Source organism: Natrix helvetica (genome assembly GCF_964273705.1).
Source record: "Natrix helvetica genome assembly, chromosome: 2".
NCBI classification, from domain to species: domain Eukaryota; kingdom Metazoa; phylum Chordata; class Lepidosauria; order Squamata; family Natricidae; genus Natrix; species Natrix helvetica.
This window is the reverse complement of record NC_138552.1, coordinates 224,030,764-224,048,213: the sequence shown is the minus strand read 5'-3', so window position 1 is coordinate 224,048,213 and position 17,450 is coordinate 224,030,764. Positions and strand designations below refer to the sequence as shown.

Here is a 17,450-nt window from a genome sequence, read left to right as displayed (position 1 = left end):
AATGGATTATGGTGTGTTTATTCAATAAACCATATTTTTTAAAATCATCTGCCCTGTATAACTGCAAAAAACAGGCTAGATTAGAGCACTTTTTTCTAATAAAATTACCCATTGTTTTAAATATCTCTGAGTATATTTGCTGTTAGCAGTATTGTCTGCAAATAGTGGGGAAATTAATGGAAAATATTGGGGAATGCACTCTTATCTCAAAAACAAAGAAAAATGTGCTTCTTTAGGGAAGAAAGGCTCCAATGCTGATTTACATGCTGATTTACACAATTAGTTTAAACACACAATCAACTAATTTATTATTTATTACAAAAAGTAGGGTAACTCATATGTATCTCATATCTTTTTCTTAGAGCTGCTTTGCTTAGAATGACCATTGGCTTACCTGAAAGGTCCTTTTCTGTGCATCGCGGGAGAGTCCAAGCAATGGGTTAATTCAGTTTGGTTGCCCTGGATACTGAGGAACTTTTTTTCTCCTTTGACTACACCTCCTAGTGTGATTACTTGCCAGAATTTCGAGATGGTCTGTACCGAGAGGATGGAGCGAAGGCGTCCAAAGATGACTCCAGTTGACACGAAGATGACGAATCCCTGGACGGATCAGCCAGGGTGGGTTGGACTCTCCCGCAGTGCACAGAAAAGGACCTTTCAGGTAAGCCAATGGTCATTTTCCTGTGCACCGCTTGGAGAGTCCAAGCAATGGGACATACCCAAGTTATTGTCCATCTGGGCGGGCAGAAGTAGAGTCCCGGGATTCGGTTTGAGACACAACCCCTTGAAGCACCCTCCTGCCGAAGGATGCCTCAGCCGAGGCGTAGATGTCCAGCTTGTAATGCCGAATGAAGGGCGACGGGGAGGACCACGTAGCTGCCCTGCAAATGTCGAGGATCAATGCCGGGTAGCCCAAGCCGCAGTCGTGGCCGCACTGCGAGTGGAATGGGCCGTAATGCCCCGAGGCACCGACCTGGCCTGGCTTTCATAGGCTGAAGCGATGCAAGCGCGCAGCCACCTGCCAACAGTGGAAGAAGAAACTTTCTTGCCCAGGGAGCCTGGTTGAAAGGACACGAATAAAGACTCCGACTTCCGGAACTCGGAAGTACGGGCGATGTACATCTTCAGCGCTCTTCTAACGTCTAGCATGTGCCATAGGCGCTCCCTGGGATGCGACGGACGCGGGCAAAAATCAGGAAGCACGATGTCTTGCGTCCTGTGGAACCAAGTATTGACCTTTGGAATAAAGGTCGGGTCTAGTCTCAACACCACCCTGTCCGGATAGATGGTACATAGGTCCTGGCGGACAGACAGGGCTGCCAGCTCAGAAATACGACGAGCCGACGTTACGGTGACGAGGAAGGCCATCTTGATTGTGAGATGTCGTAGGGACGCAGTGCGAAGCGGCTCAAAAGGCGGGGAGGTGATAGCCTGAAGGACCACGGACAGCTGCCAGGTGGGGTAGCGATGGACCGTGGGAGGTCGGAGGTTACTGGCTCCTTTGAGAAAGGAACGTACCCTGGGAACCTTGCTAAGAGGCAAGACAGGGTCACCGGCCCAAACGGTGGAAAGGGCTGCCACCTGTCGCCAGAGAGTATTAGGAGCGAGGCCCTTGGCGAGACCCCCTTGCAGGAAGTCCAGAACGCGGGGCACAGGAGCCATGACCGGGTCAAATTGCAAGTCCTCGCACCATTTGGCAAAGGTGGCCCAAGAAGAATCGTAGATCCTCGTTGTCGAGGGTCGTCTAGCCGCCTGTATAGTGAAGACTACCTCATCTGATAAGCCTTCGCGCTTCAGCAGGTCCCCCTCAAGTGCCAGACGGCCAACTGGAGCCATTGGGGCTCCGGGTGGACAATGGCCCCCTGGCTGAGAGAGACCTGATAGAAATAGGCTGATCAGGTCGGCGAACCACGATCTGCGGGGCCAATGAGGGGCCACGAGGATCACCTCTGCTCCCTCCGCGATGATCTTGTTGAGGACTTGCGGAAGCAGGGGTAGAGGCGGGAAGGCGTGTAACAGGCCCCGGGGCCACGTGCAACGAAGGGCATCCGTCCCTTCCGCCCCCGGGGATTGGAAGCAGGAGAAATATCTGTGAAGCTGAGCGTTCTCCCTGGACGCAAAGAGGTCGACCGTCGGGATGCCGAATCTTCGGGATAGCTGGCGGAACAGGGCAGGAGCCAGCCTCCATTCCGCGGGGTCTATGGTGGTCCTGCTCAACCAGTCCGCATGGGTGTTGTTGACCCTAGAAATGTGGTCGGAGCGAAGAGACGCCAAGTGCCTCTCCGCCCAGCGCCCCAGGGATTCCGCTTCCCTCATCAACTTCTTGGATCTGGTGCCGCCCTGGCGGTTTATGTGCGCCTTTGTGGCCACATTGTCTGTCATTAAGAGGACGTGTTGCTGACGAATGTCCTGGTGGAAATGACGGAGCGCCAGACGGGCTGCACGGAGCTCCAGAAGATTGATGCTGTAGGACGTCTCGGTGGGTGATCACTTGCCTTGCACCACGGGATGATCTATGTGTGCCCCCCAGCCGGCAAGGCTGGCATCCGTGGTGACGACCAACCGATCGGGTTCTTTGAAAAGATGACCTTGGAGGAGCGCAGGGGACGTCCACCATCGGAGGGACCTCTTCACCGCCGGGGGGGACGCGCACCAGCCGGGTTGAGTTGCTCCTGGAAGCCCTCTGGTGGGGGAGGAGGAGCCATTGAAAGGCTCTGGAGTGAAGACGAGCCCAGGGGACGATCGAGATGCAGGAGATCATTTTCCCCAACAGCTGTGACAGGAGGACGATCGGAACCTGTCTCGCATGCATCACCCTGTGGGTCATGGACACCAAGCTGTCTAGCCTGTCCTGGGAGAGGAAAACCCTGCACAAGGAAGTGTCTATCGCCGCCCCCAAGTGGATGAGTCTGGTGGTGGGAACCAGGTGGCTTTTCTTTAGGTTCAGGGAAAAACCATGGTTCCTTAGAGTCCTCATTGTGATGCGGAGGTCCCGCAAGGCCTGCTGCCTGGACGACGACTGAATCAAGATGTCGTCCAGGTAGCACTGCAACCTTATGGGTCTGCGCCTGAGCTGGGCCGCTACCACTGCCAGGACCTTGGTGAAGGTCCTGGGTGCCGACGACAGGCCAAAGGGGAGGGCCCGGTATTGGAAATGCCTGCAGGCGTAGAAAAAGCGCAGGAACCTCCTGTGCTGGGGACGGATGGGGATGTGGAGATAGGCCTCCTTTAGGTCGATAGAGGTGAGGACGTCTCCCTGACGGATCCCCGTCAGGATGGACTGGAGGGACTGCATCTTGAACCTCCGATAGGCGATGTGCCTGTTGAGGTTCTTGAGATCTAAGATGGCCCTCCATCCCCCCGAGCTCTTGGGTACCAGGAAGAGTATGGAGTAGGACCCCCTCCCTTCCTGGTCGGGGGGCACCTGCTCTATCGCATCTATCTCCAGGAGATGAAGAATCTCCTGGTTCATGAGCTCCCTCTTCAGAGGGCAGGAGGGAGTGGGGCACAGGATGAAGTTCCGGGGCGGGGGGAGAGGAATTCTAGGGATAGGCCCTCCCTGACAATCTGGAGGACCCAGGCATCCTCTGTGTCTGGGCCCAATGGTGGGCGAATAGTTGAAGTCGCCCCCCTTTGGGTGACAGGCCCGGGCAGTCACTTTGATTTGCGGAATGGCCTGTTAGAGGCTCCGCCACGGTTGGATTTGCGGAAGCCGAATTGCTGTCTACCTCTGTCCCTGAAATTTGATCTGTCCTGGAACCTGTCCCCTGACTGACCGGCCGGTCTGTAGGGCGGGGTGAAGGTGGAAGAGGTAGAAGGTTCTGAGGCACGAAAAGACTGCCTCCTGGGGTAGGGGGCAGACTTACGGTCCTGCTTTTTTGAGAGAGATGGTAGGACCTTTCTCTTATCTTTTGATTCAATGAGGAGTGGGTCTAGCACCTCCCCGAATAATTTGGCTCCCTTGAAGGGGCCAGAGGCCAGCTTCCATTTGTTTTTCTGGTCCGCCTGCCAGTGGCGGAGCCAGACCAGACGGCGGCAGGTGACGTTGGCTGCCAGGGCCCTAGATGCGAATTTTGTGGCGTTAAGGGACACGTCCGCAGCATATTGGGAGGCCGCAATAATTTTTGAGATATCCTGGCGGAGGCACATGTCCCCCACCGGAAGTTTGGTCAGCAGCTCCCGTAGCCAGATGACCGAGGCCGTATTAAAAAAGGACGCGGAGGAGGAAGCCTTGATGGCCCAGGCAGCCGTAAGATGGGCTTTGTGACATACCTTCTCCGCCTTCTTATCCTCCACCTTAAGTCCCTCCAGCAGGTCGGCTGGGAGGGGGGAGTTGGAGGTAAGGGCGGTAATGGGCGGGTCCACGGTCGGGAGAACCAAGAGGTCTTCCAAGGTGGGATCCATTGTGTACAGCTTTTTGTCTGCCCCGCTAGGGAAAGATAAGGTGGCTGGTTGAGTCCACTGTCATTGTATCACGTCCAGGAATAAACCTGGAACCAGGACCAGTTCTTGCTGAGGAGCAGGAACGTCGAACATGGCCGCGTTGGGGTTTTCGGGAGCAGAATCAGCCGGAGGTTGGGCCGGCTTGGGTTTGATCCCTACCCTAGTGGCTAGCTTGGCCTTGTGGAGGATAGACTTAAAGAGGCTAGGTTTGAATAGCTCCGAAAAGGAGGGGGCATCGGGGGAGGGGCCCTCGTCCTCAGATAGTTCCTGTCCGTCCTGGTCAGGATCCTCGATGGCCGAGGTTTCACTGACTACAGATGACTCAAGGGACGGGTGACGGACACGTTTGGCTGGTGGGGGATCCACCGGGCCAGGGCGGGGGACCCCGGCCTCCGGAGGGGGAAGGGTCCGTTTCCGGAGGCCCTCAGCAATGCCTTTGGCGATTGCGCGATCAACCACGGCCTGCATGCAGGCCGAAAGCTCGGGTTCATGGTCAGTCGGAGTCTTGATCCCCGGGATCCTGAAGGTGGTAAGGGGAAACCCCGGATGGGTGGGCCCTGCTGGGGCCCTCCGGAACGGGGTCCTGCTCATATGACCAGGATGGAGCTGGCGAGACCAGTTCCATCAGCGACCTATCTGGGGACAGATCCTGAGACTCTACCTCCTCATTCATCAAGGTTAAGGGATTGCCCCGGGATGGAGGAACAGGGTTTTCCCCTGGAGGGGACCCTGTCCCTGCCTGGCGCCGGGCCTTTTCAAATTGTTTGTCAAGGGCCCGTTGGCGCCTTTCAGCATCCTTAACTTTGGCTGCAGACGGGGCTCTGATAGGGTGTTTGCCCGTGGCCCCTGAGTTGCCCTTGCCCGCACCCCCACCCCTGGTGGGAGGGGTTTCCTTGCTAGGGGCCCGAGAAGGGCCTGGTCTAGCCTCTAGGGAACTTGATGGGGGGGGCAGCTCCATGCCAATGACCGCACAAGGATGATGCAGAAGCACAGGCAGGTGGTTAGGATGCAGGAGAGTTCAACTGGCTACTCTGCAAGAACAAAAGAAAAAGAGATGTGATTAATTAAAAAGGTTTATGATACAAGTATGACAAAAAAACATTAATACCAGTAGCCAGCCATAAGGGAGAGCACCCAGGAGGAGAAGTAATGGAATGGGCCTGCAGCTCAGGCTGCAGGGACCCGACAGGAGAGGCAGGGAAGAAAGTAGGCCAGAGTCGCTAGTTGTTATGATAGGTCTGGCCTTCAGCTTAGGTGGTAATCGCTTCCCTGTGCCGGTGCGAAGGTCACGTGGTGGCCAAGGGACCAGCGCCGCTGAAAAACTATTAGATGGTGGTCGAGGGCCCGCTGGGCAGGCCCTGACAAGGCCCTGCGACCACCAAGCGGCATCCTGCCTAAGCGTGGCTGAGCGGCAATGGCCGATATTTAAGGCGCGAAAAATTCATGCCAAAAAATGGCCGCCGCAACAGCGAGGGACTAACGGAGGCAAAAGCGGTGGCCGTATGCGATCTGGGTCGCTCGCTCCTCCGCGGCGGCTGAGGGCGGAAAAAAATGCAGGGGAAGCGAAAAAACGAAAAAACTAGCCGGGAAAACAACAAACCGGGAGGGAACCGAGCGGAAAAAAGCTCCTCGCCGCTGCTGCCGCGCTCCAGAGAGCAAGCAGCGGGCCTCCAAGCCTGCACAATTGCGAGGCTGTGGAGAAAGGCCTCCCCCCACCACACGCTTACCTCCTGGCTTCCGGGGCAGCTCGAAGCAGCTGCGGATTGGAAAGAAGGCAAAATAGAGAAGGGAAGAGAATGGAGAAAAAACACAACTTAGAGGAGAAAATTTTAGATTAGGAAGGTAGGAGAGTCCAAGCCAAGGAATTAAGTCAGCCTGAGCTCTCAAAAATGCATCCGAACGGGCAGACTGAGGAATAAATTCTGGCAAGTAATCACACTAGGAGGTGTGGTCAAAGGAGAAAAAAAGTTCCTCAGTATCCAGGGCAACCAAACTGAATTAACCCATTGCTTGAACTCTCCAAGCGGTGCACAGGAAAATTAGATGTTTAAAAAATAAATAGTACCCCCCCTTGGAAAAGCAGCACTTGAAAAATCTCTCCCTTTTATGGGGGAGAGAGAAAGTTTGAAAACTACTTTCACTTCCCTTAAATAATGGGGGGAATTTTTTTTTTCTTGGCTACAATTGCGAGAGAAAGGATGGCTGAACTGATTCTTCTCTAAACTATCTATGGGAACTTTGACTTTGTTGTTTCCTGACCACCTGTACTGGCTGAGCCAATATGGCAACTTCCTCCCTCTTCTTTGTCTTTATGAATGAGATTCCTCCCTTGGAAAACTTTATGGCTTTCAACTAATTTCCACCCCAGAGACTTCCAGGAGCCTCTTCAAGTACCTTATTCCCCTGGATTTGGAATATTTTGACCCACCTATTTGCTCTAGTTCTCTACTAGAGGACTTATTCTCCTTTGGACTTGTTTGTTTGGTGATCCCTACCGGCTGTGCTCTCCCACAGACACCATCTCTTTGCACAGAATAACAACTATCTCATGATGGGTCCAAAGAAATTACCGCCTGGTAAGGCCTCATCGGCCCCAACATCTTCCACGTCCAGCCCCGCTCAACAGTCACAACTGGGATCTTTTCTACAACCTAAAGTCTCTGAAGAGAGTGCAAAGGACTTGTCTACTCAACAGATGCTTCAAATCATCTTAAAGGGACAGGACAAAATTAAAAAAAACAACTGCAGGACTTAAATGAACAGCTCAGAGAGACGAATCAGCAAACTACACGGAATGAACAGAGGATAGGTGTGCTGGAGGAGGGGGCGGTTGGGATGAGAGACGAGATGAAGACAATCCAAAGGGGGAATGCAGAATTTGGAAATCAGATGTTAAAAATGGAATTTGAAAGGATGTCTTTTTTTCTTAGGTTCCAAAACTTGCCAGAAGTTGAGAACGAAGATCTTAAGGAGCTTATGACCACAATACTAGCAGAATATATTAATAGAGATAAACAACAGCTTTGGTGGGACATTGATCTGATCTATAGGGTTAATTCAGCCTATGCAAGAACACACAATGTTCCAAGGGAAGTTCATGTCAAATTTCTTAGAAAGACTACAAGAGATGAGGTTCTAGGAGCTCAAAGGGCTCCATAAAAATATAAAGATAAAGAAATAACCATTCTTAAACAGATCCCAAAGAAAGTAAGAGATAACAGAAGGAAATATTCCTTCTTAGCAAAAAAATTATATAATAATGGGGTTTGGTTCAAGTGGCTGTTTCCAGAAGGCATGTTGATTTTTTGGGAGGGCAGCAGAATTAGAATCAACACAGTAGTGGAAGCAGAGGCTTTCACTAAAAAACACAGTGCTCTCTTAGGTGAAATGGGGGATGTTACACAAGAAACAAAGGAGGGAGGGGCTGAGGCTCAGCCAGTGGACGGGAGGGAGGACGCAACAACTAGAAGACTCAGATCACAAAAGTGATTTGGAACACTATTGCAATTGTTGCTACAATGTACTTTCATGGAAGTGATACAAAACAAATGATTGAAACATACTGATGATTTTGTGTTAAACTTAAAACTGCTAATACTTAAGTAAATGTTGATATTTTTCTATCTTCGTTTGTAAAAGTTGCAAGACCTGGGGGGACTTCTCCCACCCGCACGATGTATCTGTCAAAATGTTTTATAACCCTATAACCCCTTTTCCTTGTAAAATTTTTAAAACTAATAAAAAATGTGAACAATTAAAAATAAATAAATAAATAAATAAATAGTAACTGTCATATCACTTTTATAATCTTTATTATATTGTAGTTAGTTAAATTATAAAATGGGATTAATAAAAAAGTTAAAAAAGAACTACAAAATATTCTATAAATAAATTATTATTAGCTCTGAGATTTATTACTGTTAAAGGATCACCATATCATCCTCTTTCTGCCTCAACAAATAACCGGTACATTAGTTATAAATTAGTTATTTTATTACATTTTCAAAAAAAACCCAGCAGATATTCTTTCTACAGTCTATTTCTTTGTACACAGGTATTTACATATTCTGTAATACTTACGTTGCATCATCAACTGTACAAAATGATGAAATATCCCATTTTTCAAATTCAGTTCCTTCATATTCTAAATATATCTAATAAAGAAAAGAGAACATTGAAATACCCAGTAAAACATATAACTGGTTTTAAAATATAAAGATCTGGTTAATAATGCAGATTTATGCATTTCTATTTACACTCCTTTAAATCTAAAGGGACTCTTCCACATGTGATTTCTGCACAGAAAAAGTTGCAACTTCCAATTCTCCAGATTTTGGTTGGTATTCAAACATATAGCAAAATTTTCAGTTTTAAATGTATTTATTTGGTTGTTTATCAAATCTATATGCTTCTCATCTTGCAATATGAGGTTTATCAAATCTATATGCTGCTCATCTTACATCTTATAACATAGCATATGGAAGTAAAAATGATAAAATATTAAAACAGATTAAAATTATATGAGATTAAAATTTAAAAAATGGTTTTAGAGTGGAAAGGTGGGGCGACATCACTGCTACTACACTAGCCACCTGCTAACTGGCATAGTTAATTTTTAAGGCATTTCCTGAAAACCAGATGGGTGGGGACAGATCTTACCTCCTGTGGTAAGATATTCCAAAGGACAAGAGCCATGGCAGAAAAGGCTCTCCCCCTGAACCCCACCTGCTGCAATTCCTTGGCTGATGGGGTCCCAGTTGGCCTTTTCTGCTGGCATAATTGGGTGGACCAATCTCATTGGGCCAAGACAGCTCCTCAGATATCCTGGACCTATGCCATACAGGCTTTAAAGATAATGACCAATACCCTGAATTAGACCCAGAAGCAAATCAGGAGCCAGTGCCGCAGTGTCACATATGCCACTCAAGAGACCTCCAGAACTATCCGTGCTTTTGCACTCTGTACCACTGTAGTTTCAAATGCTTCAAGAGGAGCCCCATGTAGAATGTACTGCAGTATTCCAACTGAGAGTTAACCAGGGCTTGAGTCATTGTGTGCAGGACCCCATGGTTCAAGAACTCACACACAATACAAAGTTGCCCAAAGGCTCTCCTAGCCACAACTGCCACCTGCTTTTTAAACAGGAGTCACAAGTCTAGGAGAACCCCCAAGTTGTGCACTGGGTTTGTATGGGATAGTGCCACCCATCCAGAACTAAAAATGGTAAACCTTCAGATTCTGAGGCTTCGTGAATCTACAGCCCACTCCATATTACCAGGGTTTAGTTGAAGCCTGAGCTGTCCTCCATCTGGGCCCCTACAACATCTAGGCACTGTGACCAGGCACTCACAGCATCACTTGCATCACAAGGGATAGACATGTAAAGCTGAGTATCATCAGCATAGTGATGATATCTTATCCAATAGTATCAGATGATCTCACCTAGCAACTTCATTTGGATGTTAAAAAGAAGCAGATAGAGTACAAAGCCATATGGCACCTCACAAAGGAGTGGCTGTGGGCTGGGCCTCTCGCTCTCTATTAACCAAGTATGAAAGCAAATCAAACACTGTGCTACTGTCTCAAACCTTGCAGTCAGTCCAAAAGGATACCAAGGTTGATGGTATTGAAAGCTGCTGAGAGGTCAAGGAGGTCAGAATGGGTGCACTACCTCCATTCTTTTCTTCTTTACCAATGTGGCAAAGATATATGATTTCTGGTATTATCTGAAAGATCATTGCAGAAAAGTGATGGGTTGTGTTTATAACATTTTCTGCATATTTGAAGTTTCACGGAAATCAAAGGAAGGTAGTTGCTTAATTGCACATTAATAAAAAGTGGCTGATTTGTGGTTTTCTAAGATCCTATTGATTAGTGCACCAACAGTGGGTGCATTTCACATATTAAATATTATAAAATGGTATAAAAGATTAAACACAATATATTGGAAAATAACTAATTTATTCTATAGTATAATATCTGACATCATGAAAGCATTCACTATCCACAGTATTGTAATGATGTAACATTAAAACAGGTCACAAATTCTATTTATACTCTAGTCTCTAAATTAATTGTGAAATGCAAGTTTAGCCAAAAACTCTATTAAACTGACAACTTGATGGATATATTTCAGAAAAAATATTTATGTTATAAAATTATTAATATACTCTAATATATTAGTACAGTAATCTGCAAATGAATAAGTTTGGTATTCTGTAATTGATACTATAGCAGTTATCCCCCAAACAACGTTTGTACAAATGTAAAATTGGAGTCTTAATCTAAATTATGTATAATATGTTGTATTACTCTGTAAATAGAGGTTCAATGAAATTTATAAAACTTTAACTAAAGATGGCAAAATAGTTTAGAAAACTTTAAATACTACCTCAATACATAATGCAATAAAATTTATTTTGAACCCATCACACAAAAATATGTTTCAATGAGTCAATCCAGGTCGAAACCACTTATGATATATATTTTATATGGATTTTAACAATAAGCACTTACAGTAGTACTTGTGGAAAATATAAAATACGTTCCAGTGCTTGTTCTATATCTGGAAGTAAAATTAAAAAAAAGTTTTCCATTAACTGCTAATGCTTGCACTCCTCTGTCATTCATATAATGGTTAGTTATGAATTATTCTGATTATTCATCATTTTGCTGCCTAATTTTCTTAAATGAAAAAAGAGACAAATTTATCAGATTAATAATATTGAAGAAAGTGGTATTCCATTCTTTCTAAGCCAGTTCTTTGATCAAATTACTTTTGGATTCTGCTTTTTATACTTTTTATTACTGGAAAACAGAAATTTGTAGTAGTGGTCTTTTTCTGCTCCAGATCTATACAAGTGCCATGAAAAATCACCTCAAAAAGTAGCTGAGTGGTCCCAATCAGAGAGACACATCTTCAGTTCAATTTTCCCTTTCTCCAGTAGAAAATTTTAAATTTTGAAAGAAGTCAAAATATTTGTGAGCTTCCATAAAATGAATAATTGGGCCTCGGTATAGTATTATATCAAGGATAAAAAGCTGCATTCATCACTTCCCCTCTAATATTACTTACTTACTTACTTACTTATTTATTTATTTATTTTTGGTGCTATTAAAAATGGGAAGCCATCAGTCCACTTCAAGAAAATGTATCACATGCAGAAATAAAGCAGGGAGCCAAAAAGGTCATACAATGACAACTAAAATAACTGCAGTATCTCATGTCAATCAGGGAGAATAATGCCATTTTAAGGAAAAGGAGGAGGATACAAATATCAATAGAGAATATATGTAGATGAGGATTGAAATGAGGGGTCCTTGATACTCTGTGAGCTTGGCTTTTTTTCTTGCAGACATTTCATCATCCAAACTAGGTAACATTATTGGTGCTAGTACGGAATAAGGTTTGCTCTCGTTTTATATTCTAGTCTAGTGGCTACATTGTCAGTTGGAGGGAATGGTTTTGGTGGTTCTTTGTTTGGGCTGTTTACTGTTAGCTTGCTAAGCAGTTCCTTATTTGGGTATGATTAATTTCTTGATTTCTGGTCTAATCTTAATCTTTGTGTTAATCTCTACTCATCTGAGTGTTGATTGTAGGTGGGAAATACTTTAGGCAACACAGAAAGCCTTTATTAAGGGGCTGCCAAGTTTTTAAATAGGGCACAAAAACAAATTATACATGTGATGTCATAAAGCAACAAAAAATACAACCAAACCCCCTTACAACATGTTACATCTCCTCTTTTCCCACTGGGGGTTTGATTTTGTCCGACTGAAGTCCCTGAAAGGCTATTTTTTGCATATCAAAAGAAGTGGCTTTGGTTCAAAGGAAAACATGGTTTCCTAAACTTCAAAAGCAGCCATGGTTGCCATGTTTAAATACTACTATCATCTTTATTAAAATGCTAATAATAGTCTAAAATTTTACGTAGAAGTCACAGTGAGCATATTTTCTTGGAAAAATAAAACGAAGGACAAACTTTAAAGAAATTCAACACTGGGATAAAATAATTTTCTAGTTGCAGAAAAAGCAGTCTTTATTTTTTTAAAAAAAGGGGGGGAGGAGTTAATCCAAATCGAGTACGAGACTTTTATTGCACATTCAATTTTGACTAGAAAAATACTTTTTAATATTTTCTGTGGTGTTTTGTTTTTTTAAGAGGTCCCTAAGGGGGCGTGCATAAGTGCACCAGAGTGTCTACCGTCCCAGTCCTATTGTCCCCATTGATAACGTACTCATTTTGTGTTTATGGCCATGTTATACTTATTTATATCCATCTATTTGTACCAATCTCATGCGATAATGTCCATTGTCTATACTAATACCTGTTACCTTGTACATGTTGACAAGTAAATAAAATAGTGACGTTTCTTGGAACACAACGTCGGTTATGGAAGGTTGATGCTAGCCTTGCTTTCCCTTATGACAACCTTTTCGTTCACCTTCCCCTGAATCTCCCCCATGCCCCACCTCCACACTGCCCCGCAACCGCTCCACCACTGGCAATTCAGCAGCAACAGCAGGATGAAAAAGCCGGCCATCAGAGCTGCGCCAGGAACATCCCAGCCCGTTACCAACAACGGCCGCAGCGCGCTCTCCCCCTCGCGGCACAGACAGCGCCACAATTCAGCAACGTTCGGAAAAGAGACTAACAGCAACTGCGTCTCCCGAGATGCCCCGCGGCTGTAAACCGCGGCGTAATTCGCCGACCAGAATCCTGGGAAGTGTAGTCCCTTCTGTGGAGGGAGCTCGAAGCGGCACGTTGTTCGGGCTATGCAGATAAGGAGGCAAGTCATCACATCGGCTCACGCGGGGCTATCGAAGGATGACCAATAGGCGGCGGGCAGCGCAGAGATGAGATGCGGCAATGGAGTTAGCTCGGCGTGAAAAGGGCGGGGAAGAAGGCGCCTTTATCGGCCGGGATGGGGTCACCTTGACTCTTTCTGCGGCAAGTGCAGAAAGTGGGTGGAGGAATAATTAAAGCGCCTCCATGGGAGTGGTCTTTCGCGCCCATAATTTTCTATACTAAATTGGAATGCTTTGTGTACTTCATTAATCTGGTCTCGCCCGTACTGTACTTCTAAGCAGCAACCAGTTGATTTATGGGGCTTCTTCACTGAGGAATTCCAATGTGATCAACATCTCACTTGCTGGGAAGCGCTGCTGGCATTAAGAATGCTGCCTTCCTAGCTTATTCCTATTTTGCTTCTTACTTTTTGATGTGACCCGTGATTTTACAGCGGTGGGGACTGTGATAAAGTGATGTCACAGTAGTTAATTTTTCTAGCTTTCCTGCCCCTCACTGGACACATTGCTAGCCCCTGGGAAACATTTGCCAGTCGCTGTGGTGTAAAAGGCATGCAGTAGATGTCCAGGTGTTTTCCTGTACTCCTCCTTCTACTCTTCTCGTGGTCAGAGTTAAATAAAATAAAAATATACTGGAGTAAGGAAAGCAACTTGCTTCTTTCCTCTTTTTCTTTTAGATAAATAATTTCTAACTTCCAGATTCCTCCCTCTTCTAGCCAAAGGCAGGGCTGATCCCATCATTTCAGTTATGCTATTTCAGCCCGTAATGACATTTTGCTACTGCAATGTTCAATCGGTTGCATTATTTCAACTGCAGGCAAGCAGCTTTCTTGTATGTTTCACCTGCTCCTGTCCCCAGCTCTTTTATGGGACATCAGAAAAATGAGGCTGATTGGGCTAGAGAAGCCTGCATCCACCTGGAAAGGTCAGTAAAAGCCTGTTTCAACCTGGCAACCCATAAAATGTTGAACATGCTACAATTGTTGGACGTTGACATTTAAAAGGGGAACTCTAGTTTGGATGAGATGAAGACAGTGGCAGGCAGATTTTATCAGGGCATGTTTATACCATGGTTAGATGCAAATAGGGAAACACCTAGTTTCATCTCATGTGATCACTGTCTCTATAGCATGTCCTTCACGTAATTTCATGATGTTCTGCCACTGTGGTCTTTTAAACTACCATGCATGTAACATTTAATAGGTCCAGAAATGCTGATAAGCTGAGAACATATACTGAGAAATGAGCGTAGGCTCTGGGAACAAGGACAGGATAAGATAAAGTAACACTTTAGAAAGAAATTTGTGTTCCTAGAACACTGCCCTTTTGTTTTGTCTGAAGTACCATTGTCTTAGTAACACTTCCCTTTTACTTCATAATTCTACCCTAACTACTTCACTGACCTCACTAAACACAGGATCTGCTGCATTTATTCCAATGTTTCTTAAGCTCTTTAAAATGTGTGGATGCACACTAGCTGGGGAATTCTGGGAATTGAAGTCAACGCATCTTAAAGTTGACAGGATTGAGAAACACTGAAATTCTAATCAAAAGCCTTGCTCCAATCTCATATATGTATATAGTGGGAAGGTTTACTTCCACACTGGGTTTATCTTTTGCTTCTGTACTGAACTGAAACAAACCAATTTGTGCTTCAATGGAATTGTGCATTGGTCTCTAATCTAAATGAACTGTTTCTCTCTCTCTACAATTTAGTGTCATAAGTGTGATTATTGGGAAGGAGGCTGAGATTTTGCCTCTGTGGCACCCATCAGGCATTCTCCCATTGAAGTGCAATGCAAATTTGTAAACTCCAATCTCCTTTGTGTCTTGGGGATGAAGCCAGTCTGAGAATTTCTGGAATCATATAAATGCTGTAAGTGAAAGGTTTTTCAGTTTTTTAATGTAGGTTTCAAGATTTCCCCAATGCAGGCCTTTAACCTCCTTTCCCTCCCACTATACTGTATTAGTATAGTTCATTCTGGATAGGGCTAATGTTACCATCTCAATTACAATTAGCCAGCTAGATCAGGTAACCATACTCTTGACCTTTGGTTTACTTACAGTAATATTTTCTGGCTTTTAAAATATTAATGTGAGGCCCAACTGTTGCCAAGTTACTTGGTTAGTGGTTATCTTCAAGCAGAGTTCCCGCTGAGCTCAATGCAAGTTTTTAAGGAAGCTTGCTGTTGCTTACCGTGCCCTTGTCCTTTGGGATAGCTGCTTACATCCTGATAACCCTTGTCATTTTATAGCAGTGGTAAGTATTGCTGCTGAATAAAGGACATCTTTACAGTCTTGGAATGCCTTTTATTGAATTGAATACTTTATTGACCAAGTATGATTAGACACACAAGGAATTTGTCTCCAGTGCAGAAGTTCTCAGTATACATGTAAAGCAGCAGAGTAAGGATACTTATCATCATCATAATAGTTCAGCAGTTCAATTCTTACCGGCTCAAGGTTGTCTCAGCCTTCCATCTTTCCAAGATCAGTAAAATGAGGTCCCAGAATGTTGGGGGCAATATGCTGACTCTGTAAATCAATTACACAGGGCTGTAAAGCTCTGTGAAGCTGTACATAAATCTAAGGGTTATTGCTATCATAATAATAGTACCAATAAAAGGGGTAAGTAAATATGATAATAAGGCTAAATAAAATATTACACCCATACTACATGGGAAAATACATGTAGACATTAGATAGTAGTTGAAAATTAGGTGCTCAGCAGAGATGGCATGAGGGGGGGAAAACTATTCCTCTCTGTCTGGCTCCTGTTTTCAAATCAGGATTCTGAGCCCAAGTGGAATAATGTAGTACAAACTGGCTGAAATATGCAGTTCATCTAGAAAATAGCTTACTTTGGGAGAGAGGAATGCTGGATGGCATTCAGCTTCTCTGATTCAGATTTAATCTTCCATTTCCCGTTACAGTTTCTAGGTAGTTTAATTTTCAGTACTACAAATGACCTTTAGTTAAGTTGATTCTGGGTACAGTTTTATGCATTTTGCTGCATACGTTCGTTTTGTGTTCTACCCATTCTGGGCTACAACAACCAAAATTTAGAATAAGTAGACCTCATACCATTTTGCTTTGCCAGACTATTTTCTGGATAAGCCTTTGAAATGTACCACGAGCGCCACATAGTTTAGAAGAAAATAGCACTGTGTCTATAAGCACAGTGTGTAAAAATATTGCAAAAGTCCTGAAAGTGGAGGCAGGGGGATTCATATCCGGCTGGGGAATGCTGGGAGCTGACACCCACCTGTGTTAAAGTTGCAAAGGTTGGGAAACCCTGTTGTGGAGTCTGAAGGAGCAAGGGCTTGAGCATGGTTAAAGCTAAGGCAAATGGGAGAGACACCCTCACTTCAAACAATGAAGAACAAATGGCAGACCACAAACAACAGAAAACTTTTTTTAATGGGCTTCCAACTAGCCCTAATGACAGTGCACAAAGCGCACCCAATACTTATACACACAGGAATGAATGGTGGATGCAGCTGTGACCCGAGTCTGCATTCACTTTTTCAAACATTCTTTGTTACTGCAAAATAATTAGAAGTATTAAGTGTTGTGGCCCAGCAGGAGCCATTGGAGTTGCCACCAGACTCCGACAGCGAGGTGTCCTCTGAGTCGGCTCAAGAGGAGGTGGGGGACCCTGGACAGGGTTCCGACGCTGAGCAGGGCGCAGAGAGGCTGGTTGGCCACCAGGGGGCGCCTGAGGCATGGAGCAGTGGTGAAAGCCAAAGGAAGGGGGCTCCTGATGTCATGCCTTGGAGCAGTGGGGAGGAGTCACAGGACAGTGAGTCAGACACCAGCAGTGAGCTATTAGATGCTCGTTACCGACGTGCTACCTGGCGTAAGGAGCAATTGAGCAATTATAGGAGATAATGGCTCTCAGCTGCTGATCATTAGACTCCTCTCCAGACTATAAAGGGACTGCTTGTGGACACACCCTTTGCAGGAATCAACTGATCATTGGAGTTGGAGAAGCTCAGATCTGTGTCGTACTTTGGCAGGCTGGATTGCTGCTAAAGGTTTTACCTGGATTACTGTCAATCTGTTCCCTGGACCTTGGCTGCTAAAGTAATTATCTGGAGCTTGGTAGCTGGATTGCTGCCAAGGGGTGTCGCTGTAGCTGGATTGCTGCCCAGAGTGCTATCTTGACCTTGGCAGGCTGGATTGCTGCCAAGGTGGA

General features: G+C 45.4%; 1 protein-coding gene across 5 annotated transcripts in view; it reads right to left on the bottom strand.

Annotated features, from left to right (window-relative positions):
- CATSPERE (catsper channel auxiliary subunit epsilon) overlaps nucleotides 1-13,087 on the bottom strand; it is a 108,150-nt gene extending 95,063 nt beyond the window's left edge. For 4 of the 5 annotated variants that reach the window (XM_081945184.1, XM_081945185.1, XM_081945187.1 and 1 more), the window contains exons 1-3: nucleotides 12,917-13,087; nucleotides 10,960-11,008; nucleotides 8,524-8,597 (exon numbers count right to left, since the gene is read on the bottom strand). In XM_081945184.1, coding sequence (XP_081801310.1) covers nucleotides 8,524-8,597; nucleotides 10,960-11,008; nucleotides 12,917-12,987 — 194 coding nt within the window. In that variant the 5' untranslated portion in view covers nucleotides 12,988-13,087. Of the gene's footprint in view, nucleotides 1-8,523; nucleotides 8,598-10,959; nucleotides 11,009-12,778; nucleotides 12,883-12,916 lie in introns of those variants that run through there. The other variant, XM_081945186.1, reaches the window with a different exon arrangement.
- Between the last annotated feature and the right edge of the window lie 4,363 nt (nucleotides 13,088-17,450).